Source organism: Rosa chinensis, chromosome 2 (genome assembly GCF_002994745.2).
Source record: "Rosa chinensis cultivar Old Blush chromosome 2, RchiOBHm-V2, whole genome shotgun sequence".
In the NCBI taxonomy this organism is placed as follows: domain Eukaryota; kingdom Viridiplantae; phylum Streptophyta; class Magnoliopsida; order Rosales; family Rosaceae; genus Rosa; species Rosa chinensis.
In genome coordinates, this window is record NC_037089.1 from 57,483,456 (window position 1) to 57,509,219 (window position 25,764).

The window sequence follows — 25,764 nt, forward strand, 5'->3', positions numbered from 1 at the left end:
TAACCTCCAACTTTTTTTAGTTATTGAATGAAATACTTATCGTCATATTAAATTAATGTTTTAGACAATAAGCAAATGATATATATGTATGAATGATATTTACGTATATCACTTAATAATTTATCCAACAGTGGAAATAAATTAAATTAAGATAAGATAACACTTTGAAATTATCAAATATGGGGAGATTATAAGTAATTTATTTCAAAATACTATAATAAAATAAAACAAAATAAAAGACATGACATCGAGAGAAGAGGTTATCTCTCAGTGGTGTTTACCTGGTTAGTAACTAAATAAAAAAAATATGTTCCACTACCGTGGGATGTAAATCTAATAATGGAAAAAAGAAAAAAACAACTCAACTTAAAAATAATTATTTCTATCGGTGAATTTACATCCAAGGATAGTTGAGCATAATTTTCTTAGTTAATTACTGATCAGGTGAACATTATTGGGTTGCTTGCTTCTTGTGTCAATTTCATGTGTACGTATTTTATCCTTGGAGAAGAAAAACCTGGTCTGTGAAAATAAAAATAGAAAATAAAAAATAAAAAAGAGATTTTCCCCAAATTGGGTCAAAGCATGTCAAATCTCTTTTTGGTTAAAACTCTCCTCCAACATTGCAAAAATTAAAGTAAAGTTTTAGAATTCTCTAGCGATAGAACATAAAGCTTAATTACCAACCCTATAATATTTACAAGATTTATTATTCTCCTACATTGTAACTTTGAAAAGTAATTACAGTGTACCAAAAGAATGGGATTAGTTCCCACGGGGTCAATTGCATTCTCAATATTCACTCAAAAATGCAACAAAATTTAACATAACATAAGGGTCACAATTTCACTGTCGAGGATCGCACCTTATCCGATGTTATGAACATAGCTTATTTACCACAACTCCTAAACCCTAAACTAGCATATGTTAATGTAAAAAATTCATCTATATTTCATTGCAATTTATAAGTTTTGCTCCAAAAAAAAAGCACTAAACTGGCATGTTTTTGCCATGTTTTAAAGAGTTCCTGATTCTGAACGAGTTTAAGATCCAAAGCTACTATACTGGATCCAACTATGTATGAATCAGTATTCAATCGAAAAAACTACATATGAATCAGTCCGAGTCAAGGGACCTTGAAGTAATATTGAGAGAGAGAGAGAGATAGAGTTAAATATCAATTATTTGTTTCTGGAACATATTTTGTAAATCACATTGCTAATCGCTTGAAGATGATTTTACCGGATTTGATATCTCCTTTCCAGAGTGCATTCGTCCCTGGCAGGTTGATTACAGATAGCATCCTTGTGGCAAATGAGTTAGCTCATTTCGTACACAACAAGCGAGAAGGCTGTGATGGCTATATGGTGTTGAAGCTGGATCTTAGCAAGGCTTATGACATAATGGAGTGGGTATTCCTTAGGAGAATAATGGAGAGGTTCGGGTTTGCTCATTCTTGGATTGAGATGGTGATGCAGTGTGTTTGCTCTGTGCGATTTTCTTTTTTGGTGCGTGGCAAGCCTCGCGGTCTTGTGATTCCGAGTAGAGGTTTGAGACAGGGCGATCCGTTATCTCCATATTTATTTCTAATCAAGACTGAAGGTTTTTCGGCTTTACTTCGACAGAAGCAAGCTTCTGGTGTCCTTCCTGGTATTGCACTTTGCAATGAGGCTCCCTCAGTTAATCATTTACTGTTTGCGGATGATAGTCTTCTTTATGCTCATGCTTCTTTGGAAGATTGCTATGAGATACAAGATGTTATTAAGACTTATGGGAGAGCTTCGGGTCAGTTGGTCAACTTTGATAAGAGTTCTGTTGTGTTTAGCAAGAATGTACCTGTATCAATGCAGGAGGAAGTTTCTAGTTTCTTAGGGGTGGAAGTTGTGGACTCACATGAGAAATATCTAGGACTGCCCACTTATGTTGGGAGGAAGAAAACGGCTACTTTCCAATACATTAAGGAGAATTTGGCTAAGAAGGTTACTACCTGGCAAGGGAAATTGTTAAGTGGAGCAGGTAAGGATATCTTAATAAGAGTGGTGGCTCAAGCCTTACCTACTCATGTGATGAGTGTTTTTCGGTTGACAAAGAATTTTTATGAAGACTTGGAGCAAATGTGTGCACGCTTTTGGTGGGGTAGTACGGAGGATAAAAGAAAAATTCATTGGAAAACCTGGAAAGCTTTGTGCAACCCTAAGGAGGAGGGAGGGCTAGGCTTTCGTAGTTTATCTGACTTCAATTCAGCTATGCTTGCAAAGCAAGCTTGGCGTGTGATTAATAACCCTCATTCTTTGACTGCCCGGATTTACAAGGCAAAATATTTTCCAGACGATTCTTTTTGGACTGTGGAGCCTCATCCATCTCCCTCTTTCTCTTGGAGAAGCATCTTCTCTACAAGAGATCTACTACGGAAGGGTACTTTTTGGCAGATTGGTAATGGCACAGCTGTTAATGTGTGGACTGATTCTTGGTTGCCTGGCGTACCAAACTATATACCTAATATGGATAATGCAGCGTTTTCTACTATTAGCTTGGTGAGTGACTTGATAAGTCAAACAGGTGTCTGGAATGTTGCTTTGATTCGTGATCGCTTTCCGGTAGTGGAAGCAGAGGCGATATTATCTCTTCCATTATCTTCAAGAGAGGTCAATGACCGAGTCGTATGGAGCCTTGAAAAAAATGGAAAATTCACTGTCAAAACCGCTTATCAGTTCTCTTTCTCTACTTCTTCTGATAGAAACCCTTTTGAGCTGCCGGTTGGTGTGAGTTTTTGGAAGAAGTTGTGGGGTGTGTTAATTCCTAATTCAGCTAAAGTCCACATTTGGAAAATCTGTCATGACATACTTCCATCAATGGAGAGATTGGTGTCCAAGAGGGTTGTCTTGGAGACATTGGTTTGTCCACTTTGTTCTAATGCTGTTGAATCTACCATTCATTTATGTCGTGATTGTCCCTTCACTAAACAATTGCTGCAGACAAATGGTGTTGTGTTCCAGGTATGTTATAATCCTCATGCTGTGCTCTACAATGCGTTGGAGTGGCTTAGCTTTTGTGCTAGTGAACTGTCATTGAAGTCTTTTGGTGAGTTGATGTTTTTATTGTGGAAAGTGTGGAAGGAACGTAATTGTAGAGTCTAGGAACACAAAAATAAGCTTGTTAATGATGTTATGATTATGGCAGTATCCAGGCTGCAAGCTTTTCGCTTTCACAATGTCCAATCTACAGCTCACGGCGTGAGGACTAGGAGATTGGTTAGGTGGAAGGCTCCTCCTGTGGGGTGGCTTAAGGTTAATGTGGATGGCTCATATATTCATACAACAAGGAGGGGTAGTTGTGGATTTGTTGTTAGAGACTCTCAAGGCTCTATGCTTGCTGGAGGGGGTAAATCCTTATCGGGGTTGCTATCTCCAGAGCATGCGGAGGTTGTGGCTTGCAAAACTGCGATTCAGTTTATTGTGGAGAATGATTTCTTTCCAGTCCTTTTGGAGACTGATTCTCAGGTCGTTGAAAGGCAATTGGCTGTCAGGGATGGTTATAATACTTCCATCCTGGGACGAATTTACGATGACATAGGAGTCATCTTGGAGCATCATGCCAATTTACAAGTGGTCCATACCAAAAGGAGTGCCAACAAGGTGGCTCATCTTATGGCAGCTTCTTTCCGCTCTCTCTCTGCATAAACTTTTTATTTTTCATCTCCTTCTTTCCTACAAGCTGCACTTGCAGCTGATGCTTGTACCATGTAAGCTTTCGCTTCATCAATAAAAGTTTGACCTCCTTTCCCTAAAAAAAAAATCAATTATTTGTTTCTAAGTATACATGCATATAGCTAGCTAGCAATAGTGTTCAAAATAGAGGTACAGAGAACAAAAACCAAACTGTACCATCCCAAGCACGAATCAAAATGGTGTTTAACTAAACGAAACAAGCGCAACAAATAATCAAAATCTTGTACTAACCAGTGTCGGATTTATAATGTAAAATTGGGGTGGGCTAATTTAAGGTTTGCATACAAGAATTATTTTTAGTGAATAATGCATACAAAAATTTTGAGACTAGGTCTTAGAAAAAATTTAATAAAAACATTAATAAAAAACGTGGTAACTCACAAAAAAAAAAAGGAGGAAGGAGAAAGAAATTTATCTTTTAAGTAAAGAACTCAAAGAAGTTTTAAAGAAATACTAACTGAAGATGTTGTAACTAAAGAAAAAGAGAAGCCCTCTTTTGGATGCAGATATGGGGGATTCTCCTTCTTTGTCTTGGAGAAGTATTATGGAAGCTAGAGTTGTGCTTCAGGCAAGATTGGTTTGGCAAGTTGGTATTGGATCTTCTATTAAGATTTGGGATGATAAGTGGATCCCAAATATTTCTTCATATCAATTGCAAATATCGACATCTTATAACATTGATCTCGTCTCCTCCTTGATTAATGCGGCTATTGGAAGTTGGCAGGTGGATGTCTTGTAGCATGTATTTCCTCAGGAAGTAGTTGGATATTATTTGAGTATTCCACTCAGCAGTAGACATATGAGGGATTGTTTGATCTAGAAACTTGAGAAGAAAGGTAGGTTTTCTACTAACTTTGCCTACTTTGTAGCTTGTGATATAGTGATGGGAGATTCTTTGGTTCTACTTCTCTTAGGGATCCTTATAGTTCTCTTTGGAAGGCACTATGGAAAGCTAAGGTACCTGAAAATGTGTCTATTTGTATTTGGCGAGATTGTCATATTGTGCTACTCACAGGGGAAAGTTTGAGTAAGAGGGGTTATACAGGTGATATAGGATGTGTTCTCTGTTCTTATCAGTTTGAGTCTATTGGTCATGTTCTATGTGGGTGTTCTACTGCACATGATATCCTTGCAGCTCCTCCTTTCTCTATTCAAGTTCATATTACTCAGTCTTTTATCTTTAAGGAGTGGCTTCTTGAACAAGTCTCCAACCTCTCATCTGATGTTTTTGCCAAATTGTGAGGTCATTGAAAGAATATGAATGACAAGTTATGGAATGCTAATGATAGAAATGCTTGTGTAATAGTTGCTGTTATGAAGAATTTCATCAAGTATCTCAGTAGCGCACAAAAGCTAGGGCAGTTTGGTCCCCTCATATGGCTGGGATGTTGGGTCTGAATGTGAATGGTGCTTATGTTTCTTCTTTGGTGCATGGAGGAATTGAGGTGTGTTGAGTAATGAGAAGGGTGATTTTATTGCTAACTTTTCCTATGGAGTGCCTGATGTGTCCTCTTCTAAGTTGCTTGCTATTAAATCTAGGTTAGAGATTATCCAAGCACTTGGTGTATCCAAGGTTGTTCTAATGAGTGATTTCTTGGAAGTAGTCAAGGCTATTATTGCTAAGGAACAAGATCTTTCTATTATGGGAATCATAGTTGAAGAAATCAAAGATTTTTCAGGGGAGTTGCAATTTGTAGGTATTCATCATACCTATAGAATTGCTGATCATGTAGCTCATAAACTAGTAGGTTTTGGTTTTGATTCTAACATTCGTATGAAAGAGTTTTCTCCTCGAGCATAGTTTGTTCTGGATGCCCTTCAATACGATAGTTATCGTATGATCCATTAATAAACTTTTTATTTAAAAAAAAATGTTTGTAACTGAAGAAAAAATGGGAGAAGAAAATAGGGAAAGAGCAAAAAAAAGAAAAGGCAAGATTTGTCTTTTAAGGAAAGAAAATATATAAAAAAAATACTAACATAAGATTTTTTTTTCTTTCCGAAAAGGGTCATCCCAATACTGTATTTCAGCAGTAGTACCAAAATGACGTACTCCTAGAGGTTGTCATAAAACGTTGTTTACAGAGTACCATAAAAACCTATTCTATAAACTAAATAAGAGCCAACATATATACCCCAATTACACCCACATTTTAGAGTTCCGCATTTTTATTCTAAACGAAAACTAGAAACTCCGAAGAAATTAAAAAAACAACATAATCAATGATCCTTACTACCTGAAAACAAAAATTAGATAACGGTAGGAGTAGAGAGTGACTCTTAATCCTCCACTCCTTCCTTAGGCATCAACATTTTAACCAGAGCAGAAGACTCCACCTCCTTTGCAACTTCAATCTCCCCCGAAAGAGGTTCCAAAGTTTGATCTTCAACTTCAATTGCCTAAGTTTTACAATATTCCTTGACTTAGGTCTTCCATTTCTTTGGTCTTTTGGTATCCACTTCCATGTTTAGTTCACGAGGTAGTTTAGATTTGTTCTTGCTACTCTTGGGTTTACCCAGCTTCTTCTTCTCTGGAGAGATAAGAAGCTTTCCTTGTTTATGCTTCAAAGCCAACGCTACATAATCATCAAGCTGAAGCGCCGGAGCAGGGAGAGCCAAGTACTGTTTCCCATCCCTGGCAGAGTACTCCTCAACCTTTCTTTTCTTCCCAGACAGGTGCACAACTTCAGAAGCCGTCTCACCCACATCTAATACCGTCGTAGCTGGCACCACAACCAATAAAAACAAATCCATCACCAGAGATGAATCCATTACCACCTTAAGAAGAATAGGTGGGGTCCACCCCTGCAAAAATCCAGCTTCACATAGTCTAGCGCTAACCTGCTCTAAGAAAGTGGGAGTTCCCACAATTTTGGAGCCAGATGAAGCATGCGCTACTTGCCACTCCTGGGCTCCTATGCCAGCACGTCCCACAACCCATTATCTTCCCTTGGTTCTCTATCAAAGCTTGACCACCCAAAAACCCTGCAGTCTTCCCTGCCACTAGGGCCAGTAGATGAGGATGAAGCAAAGAGAGACATGCTGGCCAGTGCTGCCGCTAGTGGCTGTGCCTTTTCTTTAGCTAGCAAATAATCACAACCTAGCATATCATGCTCAATAAAACCATACTTTCTACAAAATCCCTTCATCTTGTCAAACATGAAAGTCAATTCAGGTTCAACAGTAGGGGAACAAGAGAATATATACCTTCTAAACCTTGACCGTACGACAAGTATCAAGTTCCATTAAAATCCCCTGCTCCTTTTCCTTACAATGCTGTGCGGCCTAATCAAACCTAATGACTCGCCCCATGAAAAAATCCATGAGTAACAAAGTCACCTTATTGTTCAAAGCCGGAGCCAAACCTTTCACAACAACCCACGTCTCAATCAATCTCAATAGATTAGCCTCCACCGATCATATCCTATCGTATTATGCCAAAATCAAAATTTTGTTACCGTAAAATCAAGGACCACCAAATAAGATCTTAGTCTTGCTAGCCTCTTGATCGAATTGGAACACAAAAACAATCTCCTACATCCCTAATGGTCACACACGATTCGATCCACCAAATCGTTGGGATGGTTCCCTTGAAGTCGGGAAACTTAGCCTTTGGACCAAGCAATCACCCAACCATATACCAATAGCGGAATCTGACAATTGGAAGGCAACAACCAAACTAGCTATGGCATCTTCCATGATTGTTGAGAATTTTTGTAGAAAAAAGGTTTTTCAACGAGAAACCCTATCTGAGAGCAGCTAGGTCAAAGTTACAATCTAATCTAATAGAAGACATTGTAACTAAAAAAAAAAGTGGGGGAAATAAATAAAAGAGCAAAAAAAAAAAATTAAAAAAAAAAAAGGAAAATGTGCTTACAAGGAGATTTGAACCAAGTCAAGCCTTAAGAAGAAGCAAAACAACATAGCTACTTTGCTAACTAAACTACAATGGTTTTCAAGAAGAGTTAGCGCTTTAGTATGTAAAGTATTGTAGGATTTTGGGCTGGGCTATAGCCCAACTAGCCATTCATGTACGTAGATACACCGTTGTATATAACACAACCTCGTCTGCACATGAATCTTCAAACCAGTACAATATCGAGCTTTGTCTCTCTTTAGGAAAAAAGATACAAGCTTAAAAAAGGTTAACATGTCAATAACATCAATGAGTTGTGCCATTTTGGGTTCATTGCTTCTCATACTTCTCATATTACCTAACCATGTCAGTACTGCTCACCATAAGCCAAGGTTCAGACCTGCCCTTGGAAGCATGCTCATGCCATATTCTACCAAGGCGGCTCTGGATCATTTGGTATGAATTAGTAATCTTCGGTAATGGAAAATAATATCCTAAAATACATCAGAAAGTCTGACATGTTATATAATGCATGCAGTCGACTCATATCAGATCATTACTATAACCCTATCAACTTTTGAAAACTTATTTTGGGCGCAAGTGGTGCTTGTGGCATGGTTACCACGACGTTGTTCAAGATGGCTATGGCCTCGACACAGTGGCTTTGAGCGACGCCTTGTTCAACGGTGGGCAGTCATGTGGTGCATGTTACAACATTCGATGTGTAGACACTGGATCAATTTCCTTTGAACCTTCTTTGCACATGCAAATTTCATAATGGCTTTCAGCGAGAAAATTCTTCTATATACCAGCGGTGTAAGTGAACCAGTAAATTTAACAGATTTTAGCCGTTGATATTTCTAGATAATTTTTTTTATAATAAAAATATATATTTGATATTATCTAACCGTCTATTTCTGTTGGTGCAAGTGCACGTCGGTGCATTGAACACTCTCATTTTGCAGCGGTGTATTTTTCTAGAAAAAAAATTGTCGAACACTCTAAGGACACTGTTTTTTTTTTAAAGAGAATAAAATTACAAAACAAACCCTCTCCAATAACTTTCTAAGAGCAAGTTCACCCGTTGGGTAGGTGCTTTGTAGTGTATATTTTCATTCTCTGGGTCACGAAATACATTGTGCCAATGACCCAGGATACGAAATACACTGTGTTTGTGACTCAGATGGTGAAATTAACACTAAAAAATAGTGAATAGTAGGTAATCTGGTAACCCAACAAGTGAATTTACTCTAAGGATCTAAGGATACTGTTGATTTGCAAAACTATATATCTCTCTCTCTCCATCTTGTCTTAATTTGTTGTTGGGTGTAAAAAGGAAATTAGGAGTAGCATGGCATTATCCCACTTGACTTTTTGTGAGTAAAACCTGGCTGCTGACAATTCCCGAACAAAGAAGATAAGGTCTCTCTCTCTCTCCCTGTGCCAACCCCCTACTGTCCCTACAAACATCACACACTCCTCCCCAGACCTAACCATCACACACACACACACACCCACCCCGGCTCGCTAGGTCGACCATGACCATCCCATCCCTCCTTCCCTCCCTTTCGCACCAGAAGTACTTCCATCTTTTCTCTCTTCTTTTTCATCTTTAATGTCACATGTCGTGTCAAAGGGTCCTTTCACGTATGAATATGCCTCTGATACTACTCTGCACTACCCTCTGCTTTTGCAGCACCAACAGTCTTCCGGGGATATAGAGAGAGAGAGAGTATATTGTGCCTGCATATAAATCTAAGGCCTTCTTGTAGGTAGCTATGGCATGATGATGACGTAGCTAGCCCTGTTATTATTATCAAACGCTAAACCTAATAATGATAGATAAATAAAAAGAGTCATGATATTTTAGCTAGGGTTTTTTTGTGTGAGTGTGGTATCGTATGGGAGGTTTTTGAAATTGAAATCGAGACGGACGCATGCAAAAACCTAATGATGGTGTCTTCTGCTTCCTCTGCAGAGCCTCCCATGCCTTTAGTCTTTCAAAAGCTTACTTCCCTTCTCTCCTTCCTACCTTCCCTCTCATCCGCCCATTAATATTTTCCCCTACCCTTTCCTTGAATGCCCCTACCCCTCTGCTTACCCACATTTTAGCCCTTTCCTGTTCTGTCCAAAACGTGTTCTCTGCCATAATGAAATTTACCATTAATGATTTCAATTCAATTAATGAAACAATTAGAAAAAAGTGTTTTTTTTTTAATGATTTTGTAAAATACAATAAAACAAATTATAAATTCAAGTCGTTTTTTTTTTTTGAGAAAACATTCAAGTCGTTTTTTTAAATATTAAAAACGACAATTTGACATATTCCTTTATCGTATATAAAGGTCTTTATTAACATAATCTCGAGTGTTGGTATCATTCTAGATAGTTTCTTTCTGTCATTCTCTTTCTCTAAAGTGCTTTGATGATGTGTTGTCAATTGAATTGGTTCCACCCGATCCAGTTGAATATGGAGGTGTTGGCAAGTAAGCTTGATAGTGGAGTTTTCCATCCATTGTGTTGACACTATACTTTAGTTTTGATGATGATTTGCATCATATACCTACTTAGCATAGGGGATACCCTCGCGACGGCAGCAGCAGACTTTAAGATTAAGCGAAGTCTCTTGGACATTATCTCCTTTGATGCACTAGGTCGATAGTGGTAGTCTGGCAAGAGAATGCTCTAATCGTAAAGATTGTTCTAATTACTCTTCTAGTCTCAATGTACATTCTACCACATTATCAATGTATTATTATTTTTTATATAAAATAAAAGAGACAAGACTTCAAAGAATTTACTCAAATCATATTAAGATGATACACATAAATTATGAAAATTTTACAAAGCTTCATGATGTGATTACACCTACACAAAACTCAATAGTTATTACACGTTAATTAAAGGATCAAACCAACATTTTCTTTTTGGTTGCAATGCAACCAACTCATTAGAGTTGTGATACTTCTAGATTCTGATACGAATCTCTTAGAGCTTATTTGCGTACTTGTGTATATGATTATGCTAGAACCCTATGACTGCCAAAGCTGGTTTTTCATTTTGCCTTTTGTCTTCGATTCATCAAAGCCATTGAAGGAAGGGTAGTTCCGGTAATGACTGCAGTGGACCCGATCAAAACATTGTCACTCTCAGCCTGTCCCAAGGTCACTTAGGACATTTTCAAATTACGAAGCAAAATTGCTTTCAAAATATTCGAAGGTAAAAAAGCCTTTGTGTTGCTCCATTTCCCCACACAGTGGAGCGAACGAAGCTCTCTCTCTCTCTCTCTCTCTCTGAGCCGAAAGTGACGAACCAATGGAAAACAACAACAACAGGAACAACAGCTACCTCACCATTATCAGCAACAGAGCCAAAAACCGTATATGTAGTAATTCCCAAAAGTAAAAAACAGCAACACCCAAAAAGCAGAGGAGCATAAAATACTACTTTCCCTTTCCTTCTTCCTCAAACTCCACCGAGTCTCTCGTATACCTTTTCAGTTTCCAAACCCCATCCCATCCCACATACGCACTAAGCATGCTGCCCCAACCCACTTGAGCCCTCTGAAATGTCTCGCAGATTGTACATGGGAACAGTCAAGATCGGCCAAACGGTGATGTTTCCTCTCGTTCTCCGGTCGTAGTTTCAGAGATCGCTTCTTCCCAGCTGGCTGTGAAGAATCATCGTCCCACTTACTGGCTCGGTTCGATTGTCAGATCGGTCTTGGTTTCTGATCCCGGAGGATTTGTATAGTAGTTTCTTTGTGTTTGGTGCTGCAGAGAAACGAGGACAAACGCCGTTCCAGTTAAGCTAGTGCTGTCTCTTGTCGGTTTGTCCCAATCCCAAGTCGTTTTTAGGCATAAAGCAAAGTGGTACTTGCAAGTTTTCTAGAGGCCCGGTTTGGCGTTTTGGTTTCTTTTTTGTGGTAGAGGTAGAGGAGCTTTCTGGGTTTGGTGTGAGGGTTGTTTTTTAGTGAGGGGATAAGTGGAAAATGGCTATGTCCTGCAAGGATGGTAAAGGAGTAATGGATAATGGCAAATATGTGAGGTACACACCTGAGCAGGTTGAAGCCCTTGAGAGGCTTTATCATGAATGCCCCAAACCCAGTTCGATTCGTCGCCAACAGCTCATTAGGGAGTGCCCAATTCTCTCTAACATTGAGCCTAAACAAATCAAAGTTTGGTTCCAGAACAGAAGGTATTCTTGTTCTCATACCTAATTGCCTTTTTCTTCATCTTTAGGCTTTGTACTCTGTTTCCTTTGTGGCTCAGAGAATCTAAGGGAAAGAAAATGAATTTTGTGGCTTGGATCTTGAAGTCTGGTTCTTTGAGCATTATGAAAGTGGATGGGTTTGGTGTCAAGATTTTTCTTCTGTTAAAAAAAAAAATCTGAATTTCAATTTTGTTCTTTTATTAATTTTTTTCTTTTTAAATTTCTGGAGAATGTTTGGTTGGGGAGAAAATAGAACTGGAAAATTGGTTCCCATGAGGCTTATCTTCCTTGTTTATACTAAAATGGGTAGTTTAGAAATCTTAAATACATTGCATTTATTATATTTCCTGACCAACTGGTCTGATATCAATGCACATTGTCTGTTTGTGTTTTTTTTCTTCCAGATGCAGAGAGAAGCAGAGGAAAGAGGCTTCACGCCTCCAAGCTGTGAACAGGAAGCTCACTGCTATGAACAAGCTTTTAATGGAGGAAAATGATAGGTTGCAGAAGCAAGTGTCACACTTGGTCTATGAAAATGGCTACTTCCGCCAGCATACCCAGACCGTGAGAATTCTGGCCTCTCTTTTGTAGCAACACAAGGCTACCTTGAATGCTAGAATCAACAACCATATATCTAATTCCAAGATTAGATTCTTTTTTCCTTTTCAGAACAAGTTTCTGAATAGACCAACCTTAGTATTATTTGTGTAACCTCTGAATTGTACGGTGACTGATATATGGTGGTGTTTTTGATCACAGACGACGCTTGCATCCAAAGATACGAGCTGTGAATCAGTGGTGACGAGCGGTCAACACCATCTGACACCTCAGCATCCGCCAAGGGATGCTAGTCCTGCAGGGTTAGTGGGGATGTAGCTGTTGTGTCATTTTCAGTCATCGTTCTTTGTGAAATTCTTGTTGTTATGTGTTTGTGGCTTATTGATTCATGTTTTTGTATTTTTCTAGACTTTTGTCCATTGCAGAAGAAACTTTAGCAGAGTTTCTTTCAAAGGCTACTGGAACTGCTGTAGAGTGGGTCCAAATGCCTGGAATGAAGGTAACTAATATTAACTTTTACTTAGTTATGTAACTAATCATACTTGTTCAATAAGTTACGGGATGGTTATTGGAAAATATACATTTTGATTATTGGAATTTGGTGCGCACTCTTGTGTCTATTTACCTCAACTCTATTTGTGGGTACACTGGGAAAATAGTAAAATGCAAATTTCTGTTTTCCAATTTTTTAGTAAGTTGAATGGCTTTCCTTTTTTTAATATGTTTCTTCACTGTCATCTCTTCTTGATGTTTGTAGCCTGGTCCGGATTCCATTGGAATCGTTGCTATTTCTCATGGTTGCACTGGAGTGGCAGCACGAGCCTGCGGCCTGGTGGGTCTAGAGCCTACACGGGTAAGTGAACATGGTTTCTTTCCTTGTCTAATTCTTCTTCTGTGAGCTTAAGAGGATGTATGATTGACTAATGATTATGCTCTGCTCAGGTTGCAGAGATCCTCAAGGATCTGCCTTCGTGGTTGCGTGACTGCCGCACTGTAGATGTCTTGAATGTACTGCCTACAGCAAACGGTGGAACCATTGAGCTCCTTTACATGCAGGTAGGATCTAATTACAATTTTTTTTTTTTTCATATAAATATCTGTGTTCTTACCAATATTTAATTTACTAATCTCCTCTCTTCCTGATATAGCTCTATGCGCCGACCACTTTGGCGCCTGCATGTGACTTCTGGATGCTCCGCTATACTTCTGTTTTAGAGGATGGCAGCCTTGTGGTATGTAGTTCCATAATTATGAATTTCATTCTTCTTGCCAAATGACTGTCATGTCTGTTGTTCACTAAAATCCTTCAGCAGCACACAAATAAAAGTGCACGCATAGGTTTCGTTTACCACTTTAAATCAAGTTGTTCTCATTATATGCATAATGCTCAGGTTTGTGTGAGATCTCTCAAAAACACACAAAATGGTCCATCCATGCCTCCGGTGCAGCATTTTGTTAGAGCAGAGATGCTGCCTAGTGGATACCTGATACGACCATGTGAAGGAGGTGGCTCAATTATACACATTGTTGATCACATGGATCTGGAGGTAATTTTGTGATGCTTATTTTGATAATGTACTTTATGTACTTTGGTTTTAATAGTGTTAATGGATTTATAACTCATACATGTGTATCATCTTCTAGCCTTGTGGCGTGCCAGAAGTATTGCGCCCATTGTATGAATCTTCAGCTGTTCTTGCCCAAAAGATGACAATGGCGGTAAGATTACCATATGACAGTGGATATTGTATTTTATTATTGGTAGGGCTCAGTCGTGTATGCATATTGATTGTATATATGGATACTAATTTGTCCCACAAGAATGTAATAATTAAGTGCAAAGGGGGGAGGTTCAAGTTTTTCATTAGTCTCTCTTTTTCATTCAGGCTTTACGCCAGCTGAGGCAGGTAGCCCATGAAGCTTCTCAATCTAGTGTCACTGGCTGGGGCAGACGACCTGCAGCTCTACGAGCACTAAGCCAGAGGCTTAGCAGGTTAGTATTAAAGTTGTTTCAATAAATCTTTTTAGGTGAGCAAAGGCTTTGCTTCTTGGAAGCTAATGGATGTTTTCTGCCAGGGGATTTAATGAGGCACTAAATGGATTTACTGACGAGGGGTGGTCATTGATGGGGAATGATGGCATGGATGATGTCACAATCCTTATAAACTCATCTCCTGACAAGCTAATGGGTTTAAATCTTTCATTTGGTAATGGATATCCAGCTGTCAGTAATGCCGTCTTATGTGCTAAAGCATCAATGCTTTTACAGGTCAGGATACTTACCATCTTTCTTTCCCATAATCCACAGTAGACAACTGGAGTTTAGAATAAAAGTAATAGCACAAATATATGCTATATTGATATCCAGTGACCTTTAGAATTTGGTAATTGTCTGCGGGGCACGCACTAATGCATGATATTCCATTAATGTAGAAGCACTGCATAACCCAAACATGGTTTTATATGATCTGTTGTTTAAGATCATTATTTGGTATTTCTTAAGTTAGAATCCTTGCTTTATGTGTCCATTGTCTTGCATTTTCATCTTCGGTTAGAAACTTTACATAAGAAACTTGGAAACTTGTCCAGATTAGAACATAGTTGCTGAATGTCCTATCATGCTTATAATTCATGGGGGATAATATGTTTGACATTTGTTTTTGTTCCTGGCTTGCTATGTATTGTATTTCCCAGAATGTGCCTCCTGCTATCCTTCTTAGATTCCTACGGGAGCATAGGTCAGAATGGGCAGACAACAATATTGATGCTTACTCAGCTGCAGCTGTTAAAGTTGGCCCCTGTAGCTTAGCGGGGTCTCGAGTTGGAAGTTTTGGTGGTCAAGTTATACTCCCCCTAGCTCACACTATTGAGCATGAAGAGGTGAGCAATATGATGATTAAGGAATTTACAGCTCTTAATGATGCCTTGTTTTATAATGGTTTATACACCATATTGTGTCAAAACTCTATTATTCTCTCATTATTATTATTATTTTTTTGTGCTTATTAGTTCTTGGAAGTCATTAAACTGGAGGGTATTGGCCATTCTCCTGAAGATCCAATGATGCAGACTAGAGAGATGTTCCTCTTGCAAGTAAGATTTGATTCTTCTATGTATATTATGAATTTATGATGATTCTTTTTTATGAGAATGCTTGCCTAGGGTTTCTGTTTAAGATATATTTGGGGCCTTTCAAGATGATGTCTTGAATTGTCAAGTACAAATGATATTGATAAGAGGTAGTGATGTTCAGTTTTTGTTATTTTTTCTAATTTTTTTTTTCTGCTTGTTTAATAGCTATGCAGTGGAATGGACGAGAATGCTGTTGGTTCCTGTGCTGAACTGATTTTTGCTCCGATTGATGCTTCCTTTGCTGATGATGCACCTCTCCTACCTTCTGGTTTTCGCATCATTCCTCTTGATTCTGGGAAGGTTAGCCTATGAGTCATATTTAAAGCTTTGTAAATGTCAAAATCCATAACTCATCTTCAACGGTAATTTTTATAATTGAGCTAAAAAAAATGTTCAGGAAGCCTCCAGTCCAAATCGCACATTGGATCTTGCTTCTGCTCTTGAAGTTGGGCCGACTGGAAACAGGGCATCTAGTGAATATTCTGCAAATGCGGGTTGCGTGAGATCTGTGATGACTATAGCATTTGAGTTTGCATTTGAGAGCCACATGCAAGAGCATGTAGCATCCATGGCTCGACAATATGTTCGCAGCATCATATCTTCAGTTCAGAGGGTGGCATTAGCACTCTCTCCTTCACATTTAAGTTCGCAGGCTGGTCTTCGTTCACCACTTGGTACCCCTGAAGCGCAGACCCTAGCTCGTTGGATATGCAACAGTTACAGGTAATAACACTTTCTATCTTTTTTCATTTTACTCTGTTCTTTATTAGAAAGTCAATATTCTCTGAGATTTTTGCAGCACTCTGCAAAATTTAAAATGGGGTCCTTTTGGTTCATATCTGTACCAAGAGAAATAATAATTTTCCCTTTACTGGTATGACACTTTGATAATGCAATTTTACATTGACAATTGATAAAAAACTGAGGCCAACGTACTATTTGTTAGTGTTGAAATTTCTGCTAACTACGTAAGTTTGAATAAATTGCGCTTAATGCCTAATAACTCCCAAGAAGGCTGCAGCCTAAATTAGTCTGGACCCTTAATTGTGTGTATCAAGATAACTCAATATATCACTAAAAGTAAAATAAAAATGGTATAGATTTTGTAAATTCGTCAACCAAATTGAGTTATTATAACCTGCTCATGTATGTATTCATATTAAATGTTATCCTTTTTTATTTTGTGTGTAGCTTGTGTTAGAGTAGCATAAATAGTCGTCCATTTAACTCATTGTGCTTTGTTATGTAGCCATATGGTCCATATTTTCCTCTGACAATCTTCAGTTCTGAAATTCACATATTGACCAACTTCCAGTGTTGATAATTAATGTAAATACAGTTTCTAAGTTTTTGACCGTGTTCTATTTGAAGAAGTTGGAATACTTTGTAAACATATTCCTGCAAGTTGTTTCTCAACTTAGGATGCTACAAATTCTGTAATCAGAAATGATTAAAGTACACTATTGATGTTGCAGGGGATATTTGGGTGTGGAGCTGCTCAAATCTGGCAACGAAGGAAGTGAATCCAATCTCAAATCCTTGTGGCATCACTCTGATGCAATTATGTGCTGCTCTCTGAAGGTGCTTATATTAGATATAAGGGGAAAAAGAAAGAGAGAGAAAAAATGGCTCTTGCTCTCTGCTTAGTCTAACACTGAGCATTGGAGCTCACTCTTCATATTTTCGAGCAATCTTATCGAGAATTCTGTTTAATGCAGGCTGTGCCAGTTTTCACCTTTGCAAACCAGGCAGGACTTGACATGCTTGAGACAACCTTGGTTGCACTGCAAGACATAGCTTTGGAAAAGATTTTTGATGACCATGGACGCAAGACTCTCTTCTCTGAGTTCCCGCAGATAATGCAACAGGTATCGGACCTTTTCTAAATTCCGTAATCTCTACATTTCATATTAGACTGGCGCTGAACATATTGGATTGATTCAGGATGTAAATAACTGCCAAACGTTGTAATGTTTGTTCTGATTTGTCGGCGGTGTACTTTTTGTAGGGTTTTGCTTGTCTTCAAGGTGGCATCTGTCTCTCAAGCATGGGGCGACCAGTGTCATATGAAAGAGCAGTAGCTTGGAAGGTGTTGAATGAAGATGAGACGGCTCACTGCATATGTTTCTTGTTTGTGAACTGGTCTTTTGTGTGATGTTGAGACCAGGAAACCTTTCACGGTTAGGAGCCTATTATAATAGGGTCGAATAGACGGGAGACTTGAAAACCTTTTGTGCTTAATTAAGTCTTTTGTAAGTGATAATGACGATGATGGATGCTAAGACCAGTGTTGTGTTAGATTGTTGCTGCTGCACTCTATAAAACTCGAGCCTATGCTCTTTGTTTTTTAGTTCTCTGTTTCTGAGTGCCATTTTTAGCTTCATTTTTTTTTTTTTAATTATTATTTTTATTTTTATTTCTAATTAACTTGCTGAAGTGGGCTTTACAGTCAGATGTATCTTAGCAGATTATGGGAAAATTCTACCATATGCTCCTAAGCATAGGAGTTGTCCACATTATCTTAGGAGTTTTTTGGTGGTAGACGAAAATGTATTGGTCTCGAGAAAAGCAGTGGAGAGTGTGGGTTCTATACGCGGGTAACTCCAACTATAGGGGTTCTATCTCATATTTAAGACCCATATAAGCACTTGAACTCTCTAAAATATAGGGGGAGTTGGTCTCATCTCAAAAATATAGGACTTGATCTCAAACAGAATCAAGATCACGAACGTGGGGCCATGCAATTGGGCTGGGTCAGCCCAACACGGTACGAGACGTGGTGAGAGAGAAGGGACGAGACAAGCTCGCCGGAGTCGTTGAGTACATTGCACGCGCGCTTGATGCGCTGGAGAGAAAAGGGAGCTGGCTTAGCATCCATCGAGGATTTGAGTGAAAAAAAAAGGGATCAAAGGCTCCTATTAAATCGAGGATTATTAATACCAATTTTATCCAAAAAAAAAAACAAATAAATAACCAGAAAATTGAAGAAAATAAATATACCCGTTGAAACAATGCATTTTAGCCTTTTAGGAAATTCTACAAATGCCAACCAATTCTTTCCTAATTCTTCACACTAAACATCCTCCATCTCCTTCAAAAATATTCATTTAATCACCCGTCTTCTTGTTCTTCAATTATTTTCTCTTGGAAAAATTGGGTCCAAGAAATGATTCTTGGAGGCACAATGAAGAAATTGTTATTTGTCAAGTTTGGATTACCGTTGGTGGTGATGGTTGTGTCGGAAAAGATCAAACATCGGATTTTCATGTTTCAGAGGAGTACAATACACACAAACCAGCGGGTTGCATAACCCGAACATCTTCATGTTGTAAGGCTCGTTGGAAAAAAATAAGTCCAGCATATATGAAGTGACACCAAGCTCTTACCAAGGTCGAACTTTTTCAATGAAGAAGCAGGACAAACCAACGGTTTGCGTAACTAGAACATCTTCAAGTTATAAGGCTTATTGGGACAATTTTTCCACTTCCAGTGCATACAGTCAAGACTCCCGACCTCTCCGGGAACCCCCTTTCTAAAGCTTTGTCGAGCAACCGTCGCAAATATGCTAGTGTTGGTCGGCAAAGGTATGTCTCATGGCCGGTACACATTCCAGATTGCTCTCGTGAAGTGTTCTAAAATCTCAATGGTAGTGGATTTAGCCATCTCTAGGAGCTCATCAAGGAAGTCAGCTGTAATGTCATACGCGAGCATCCTCATGGCGCATGTTAGCTTTTGTTCAATGGAAAAGCCGACTCTCCCAGTAACATCTCTTATCTGGATAAATTACGGGTCGTAGTTGCCCACGTCAAGCATTATCCTGTCAAAGACCGAAGGTTGCATTCTATATCACTTTACGAAATATGTTTGGTTCATAACTGCACGGATATGTGAAGTATAGAGCTTTGAGTCGTTGATCTATAAGCTCTCGATCTTTGACTATATATACTACGACCTTCCGAAGAACGACCAATTGCGATTCCTCATCTTCCACAGTTTGGATTTACAAGGTAGTGACAAACATCATCATGGATCTTTGATGATTTCTCATGATGGCATCTTCTTGATCTTTCACCATCCATTTTGTCAATCAATTCATTTCAGAAATGGTTCAAGAAAATCAACTAGGAAAATAATATGAGGATGGGGAGTGAAATCCACAATATTCATTTTACCATCCACACTTCTTTCTTTTTTTGGTTGAAATTTTGATAAGGAGACAAAATTCAAGTCACTAAAAACAAAATTTAAGTTACTAAAAAAAGAAACATGGAGTGTGGATCGTAAAATGAGGAGTGTGGATTTCACTCCCATATGAGGATTTGTAGGATTTGAATACGAGTAGTGTTTGTGAATTTGTGGTGATTAGGGTGACAATGACTCCATATTTATGTACTGATTGAAAAGATATCATTAGATCAAATATGACACATGGCAGATAAAATATAAACCGTAATTTGGGCAGCCACTTAGAATTTGACAAGTGGCAACAAAATCACATCTAAATTTGGGATAAAAAATTATATCTATACACGTGGCCAAAATATTTTCTCAATAATTTTATTGTTTGTCATATATGTCGACACAACAAGATAAAAAATTTATTATGAAATAATTTTTTTAAAATTATTAGACGATAAGAATAATTAAAAAAAAAGAATTTTTTTTAAATATTATGATAAAATAGAAATGTAAATTTTCACCTTATTTAATTAAATTAACATATTTTTAAAATAATATTCATAAACATTATACTCATCTCGTCTAATGCCCTATTTTTTTAGGGCCCTATGCTTGTTAGGTTAGGTTACTTAATGACCCCTAACGAATGTAGTTTTGCTTGTCTATTCGCTATATTTTTTCCATAGCATATAGGCTCACTTTTAAGTGAACGATAAGTTCGAATATAATTGGTCTATTCTATGTATCACCATGGTTTCATCATGAAGCCTTGTTCTGTCCATTATGAGGCAGTGGGTGAATATGTAATTGCCTTCTTGGCATGAGTTTTATCAATGGAATTACCATTAATTTCAAAAACAAACAAAAAAAAGAATAGTGAAAATAACACCCCCATATAGAGATGAGAATTGGATGCTATATGAATAGTGCAAAAAAGAGGTGCTAAAATGAGGGTAACACGCATGATTTTTCAAACTTATAAAGCTAATATCTCTTCTGTCAGACGGAGTTTGAATATAATTAGATCATCTTGAAGAATGGAGTTCATCACCTCCAACCAAACTTTAACCCCAGTACATTTCACCTCACGCAAACGAGATTAGGATCATCTAAAACGTAAATCATTCGTTTGCAATAACTGATATTCATTACCCGGAGCTAGCTAAACAGTGTAGAAGGACCTTTAGTACGAAATTGGCAAGGGTTGAATTATGATTTCAGGATTGTTTGAGTTCGCTAGAGAAGAAGAACTGAAACTGTGGCTTCCAGTTGATATATAGAGCTTCATCCAAAAAAAAAAAAAAAAATTGATATATAGAGCAGTGAGTGAGTTTTAACACACTGAATCAAATTGATTACCTCCCCTGAATTCATGTGCAGTCTACTTGTTGATCGTAAGGGTTAATTTGTAAGCCTAATTGGGCTTCTATGTATTGTTACTATAATACCGAAGAGGAGAAAATATACAGAACAATGAGACTGTAAGCTCAGAACGAAATAATAATAACACAACATTATTATTACTAAAATAAAAATACGTTAAATTACATGATTAATTAAAATTACATAGAAAGGACTAAGGAGTCAAAGTAAGCTCTTCAGAGAAACCAACAACTAGCGTATGATAAACATAAGCTAATAGGGGGCTATATTCTAGGCACTTCGATCCTTCACGTAGTAGACAAAAGAAGAATTAAGTGGAAGGAGGAAATAGAACCCTAGGGGAAAAGGGCATTGAAGAAGCATTTAGAGTAACCCCAAAAAGGCAAAAACCCCATAGGGGTGACACACATATGTGAGGCTGCTTCAAGTTAACTAACATAAGCGTAGGTACGTGCATGGATTTAGAAAAACTAGGAATATTGATCACAAACCCACCAAAAGAAAACCGTAGAGGATACATTGACTGAAAGGTGGGATGCCAATCGACTAGACATGAAAAAAAGCCTTAGAAACTCAGACTGGGTAGCTAGGTGACTTTGGATGACGACCCGGAAAAAACCCATTTAGAGTTGACTCTTCAGATAACCGACACATATTTTGTGAATTAGGAGATTTGGAAGCTGAGGAACGCTAGAAGTGTTTCAGAAGATTTAGAGGGAGAGCTATACTAGACACTAGAGGTCATGGTTGAGAAATATAGAACCATCTCCCCTAGAGATATCATCATTCATATAATCTCCCTAGTAATTGCCGGAATACAGCTCGAACTCCGAGCAATCACACCCTTCCTTGATCCCCCTTTGTCCCTAGGACTGATGGACTTAGCCCTCATACTTCTCCCTTCTGGATTGCTCTTCTTCAACATATCTTTCATAGCTTCAGCTTGGAACAAAACCGGATAAGCCCTACTATACTTGTTAAACCTAACACATGCACTTATATGTGCATTCAAGGCCTCTTCTTTGTTCCCTCCATTTTTTTCCAGCTCTTCTTTCACTGCCTCAGCACACAACCCACATATCCACTTCCCCAAGTACTTGTTTCGTACTCGGTCTATGTACTCAGGCGTGCACTCTTCGCTCATGCCACAACACTCGCACCTTGCGTCTTCAACCTCTGAAATGGGTTGGAGTGCTTTAAGATCCTCGATAGAGCTCTCCTTGCTGAGTTCGAATGAGATATCAGATATGGTTCTTTTAAGGCTATCGGATGAGAATGAGAGCCTTGGTGGTTTGGATTTGGAGATGTTTTTGGTGGATGTAGAGTAAGAGGTAGCAATAGCTTCTCCATGAGGCGCCATTGAAAAAAGGTAGCTTGCAGTTAAAACTTTGAAAAAGGTTATTGAGAATTAGCAAGAACTTGGCTAAAGATATAAGTTTGAAGATTGTCTCATGGTAGTAGAAGGATGTGAAGTATAGCCTATTTATAGTGGTTGTTGTTCCCCTTTACTTGAATCTAGAACCCTGAACTTGTGCATGGATCTTGTTAATGCACCTGTCTTATCAATCCAAGTGTTAATAGTCGTGACCGTGCTAGATTTTTCAAGAAAGTATTGAAAGAAATTGTACTGTTTTGCTTTGTTAGGTTTGAAATCAATGCCTAGCCAAAAGTAAAGAAATGTTTTTTTTTTCCATTGGCACTCTTTTATGAGGAAGAAGATGGTCTTGGTGAAAAGGTAGCAGCCTCATTTTTCAGTTCAAGGATAGTATGATAGCTGTGGCACATCCCAGACCATTACATACTTTACCTAACATATTATGTATAGATTCATATGGGTCTTAATCCAAACTTATTAAAGCATAAACTATTAATCCCTCTTGGGCGGGTGGCCATAATTTGTATATATGAACAAGTGATTTTGACTTGGTCTATGAGCGAATAATGTGTGATCCCTATTTGAAATGCATGATGTGATAATGAAATCAAGGAGAGGCTCTAGTGAAGACCACTAAAATGAGGACCTTATAAGAATTTTTTAATTAACAGTTGGGAGACTCACTTTTTTTTATTACAATACGGAAAATCAATCGATAGATGTTTTTGTATGCATGAGTAGATCACTTCTTAACCATTTTCTTCTAAATTGCTGATCGTTAATGTATCAAACTAGATCAAATAAATGGACAAACCAAATCTGTCTACAAACTTAAACCATTCATGTTCATAAATGATAAGTCACGATTATGAATGCCTTAACGATTTTCAATTTAGTTGAAAAATTACATAAATAATCTATACATGAATATCTAAACATCTACTGGTTGATTACGGAAATGTGATCAAAAAGTGTGTCTCACAAGAAAGTCCTCAATTTAGTAGTCCTCATTGAAAATTCTCCCAATGAAGTCATCTTTAAAAGAGTTATTTCAAATTAGGTTGGAAAAAAACTGCTTCCAAGTTACTGATAATATGAATCCAGAGATTTGCATCAATGCATAAATATGAAGATTAATTATTTGTCATAATAATGTAGCCTATAAAAATATCGGATTGTATTTGAATATAACTCTATGCACCTTTATTATTTATCTCTAAAATATTAAATGTTGTTTTTCTGAATTTTACATGCATGAATTAGCTAGTGTCTTCTAGCCTTTTCTGATCTGAAAGTGTCTTCTAGCTCAAGAACCATTGTCCTTTGCCAAACTTCAACAATTATTTGTCCCTAACATGCATGCACGCACCAAAAGAAAACAGTTTTATTTGTCCTATAAAAGTCTACAAGTTGCAGATTCACGATCACGGGTGAGCCTACTCAAACCGTACACTCCATGAATGGTCCATAGCTTCAAACACTAGTAGCTGCAAATTTAGACAGAACATGAAGGAAAGGGACTTTGCCTCACATGGTTTCTTTCCTGCAACCACAAATCTCATTTTCACGAGCAGTAAAATCCATCATAACATATATGTGTGGACTGTGGAAGTGAGACCTTGTTGAGGGTTTGTCAAGACAAAAAGTGCCAACTTCTTAATTAATCCAAGGAACAAGTCTTTGTAACTTCACAGCTACTCAAAAAAATAAAGCTGCTTTAAATATGTGGGTTTCATTGCTATATAAATATATATGTATGATAATGACATGAACTTAGATTCTGTACTGCGTCGGCGGTACTAGCCAGTTGGTTATACAGGGGTTGTCCTTCTGCATAATTTAGGGCTCTGATGGTAAACCTGGGATTTGTAGTGCATGCAGAGTAGCGATTAGATCAGTCAGAAACCAAAGAAGTCTGAGCGTAGGCAACCTGAAATATCAAATGACAGTAGGTAAAGAAGTTGAAGACTGATACTACTAAACTGTGAAACTGAGGTTTATGACTTCATATTTATGCTATTAAAACTAAAAAAGTGATGGATATCTGTTCCAAGTAGGGTAGAATGGTAGATATAAAGTACTTCTAAAACCACGGTTGGACCCAGCAGAGAAATGACAAAAGGATTCGATGAAAAAGAGCAATGAGACAGACACAGTCATCATGTGATTGACAATGCAATGACACAAATATAAATATCTTCGATGCAAAGCTATTGCTGCGTTGCAATTCTTCTATTTCTGATTTTCTGCACAAAATTATTAGATACCCATGTGTAGCCCAATTTGAACCAAAGAAAAAGAGACCCAATTAATGTCCAATTGCCCAACCCAATGCAACCTAAGGGGAGAAAGCCCAAAGTGGCAACAAAGGAGGGGTAATTTATGGTGTCTCTCAAAGAGGGATCCGGCTCCTCTAAAGTGAGGAGAGTGTGAATTTACTTCAATTTTATAAAATCTAGATGCTTCATATAATCTAAAGGCTCTAATAGGTGACACATCACTCTATCACAAATTTTTGGGATTTTAGTCTAAACAATGTTAACTTGCCGTTAACTCATATTGACGTGATCTTCCTATGTATCACTAGTGCGTTTGCTATTTCTCTATGCTTCTATGGAAACAAACTCGTCAATAGTTGAAGAAAAAAATCTCTGAAAAATCATTGATGTGCAAATATTATAGAATTGTAATGATAAATTTGATCAAGGTATAGTTTGATAACTTTGAATTCTCTCATTCATATTACAATTTAAGAAGAATACTAAATCGATCTGGGTTAATGGTTTTTGGCTTTTTTCTTTATCTAAAATATCCAGAATTTCTAAAGGCTGTTTTTCATTGAATCCAATTGTACAGAAAAGTGAAATTCATAAGCAAAATTGGTTGTTCGCGATCTTTGGTGCTTTCGTTCAAATTCGCTATTTGGTATTACACCAATCAAAACCAGGTATTACACCAATCTGATTTGGTATTGGTTGAAACACTTTTGTTTGTTTCAAGTTATTGATGGCATTGTGAATTGGCAAACTGAGAAATCATATTTTGTGCTGCTAAACTATATATGAGATATAAGAGTACATGAATAGTTTTAAGGTTTATGGGTCTAGGGATGGATATAACAAAATACCAGTTTTACATACTGGCTTTATTTTTCTTACGTTTTTTTGACTTTGTCAAGGGGAACCCAAAGGCTTCCTAGGCCCAAGATAAACCCATTCGGCGCATTTGAAATGCTCCAAGATATATCAACTTGTGTTATATATATCATTATATCCAAGTAACAGAAGCAACTGAAGGCATAGTTGAGAGCCCTATTTGTTCACGCGACCATAAGGATGGAA

At 37.7% G+C, this 25,764-nt stretch overlaps 2 protein-coding genes across 2 annotated transcripts; one reads left to right on the top strand and one right to left on the bottom strand.

Moving 5' to 3' along the window:
* The first annotated feature begins 11,575 nt into the window (after window positions 1–11,575).
* Window positions 11,576–17,836, top strand: LOC112188585 (homeobox-leucine zipper protein ATHB-15). The gene is made up of 18 exons (XM_024327730.2): window positions 11,576–11,781; window positions 12,201–12,360; window positions 12,556–12,656; window positions 12,763–12,853; window positions 13,112–13,207; window positions 13,297–13,410; window positions 13,503–13,586; window positions 13,746–13,901; window positions 13,999–14,073; window positions 14,241–14,347; window positions 14,431–14,623; window positions 15,049–15,234; window positions 15,364–15,447; window positions 15,652–15,786; window positions 15,884–16,209; window positions 16,962–17,067; window positions 17,205–17,354; window positions 17,495–17,836. The coding sequence occupies exons 1-18, from the start codon at window positions 11,576–11,578 to the stop codon at window positions 17,639–17,641; spliced, it is 2,517 nt and encodes an 838-aa protein (XP_024183498.1). The 3' UTR covers window positions 17,642–17,836.
* A 3,311-nt stretch (window positions 17,837–21,147) lies between these two features.
* On the bottom strand, window positions 21,148–22,510 carry LOC112188879. The gene has a single exon (XM_024328111.2). The coding sequence runs from the start codon at window positions 22,406–22,408 to the stop codon at window positions 21,836–21,838; it is 573 nt and encodes a 190-aa protein (XP_024183879.1). The 5' UTR covers window positions 22,409–22,510; the 3' UTR covers window positions 21,148–21,835.
* Between the last annotated feature and the right edge of the window lie 3,254 nt (window positions 22,511–25,764).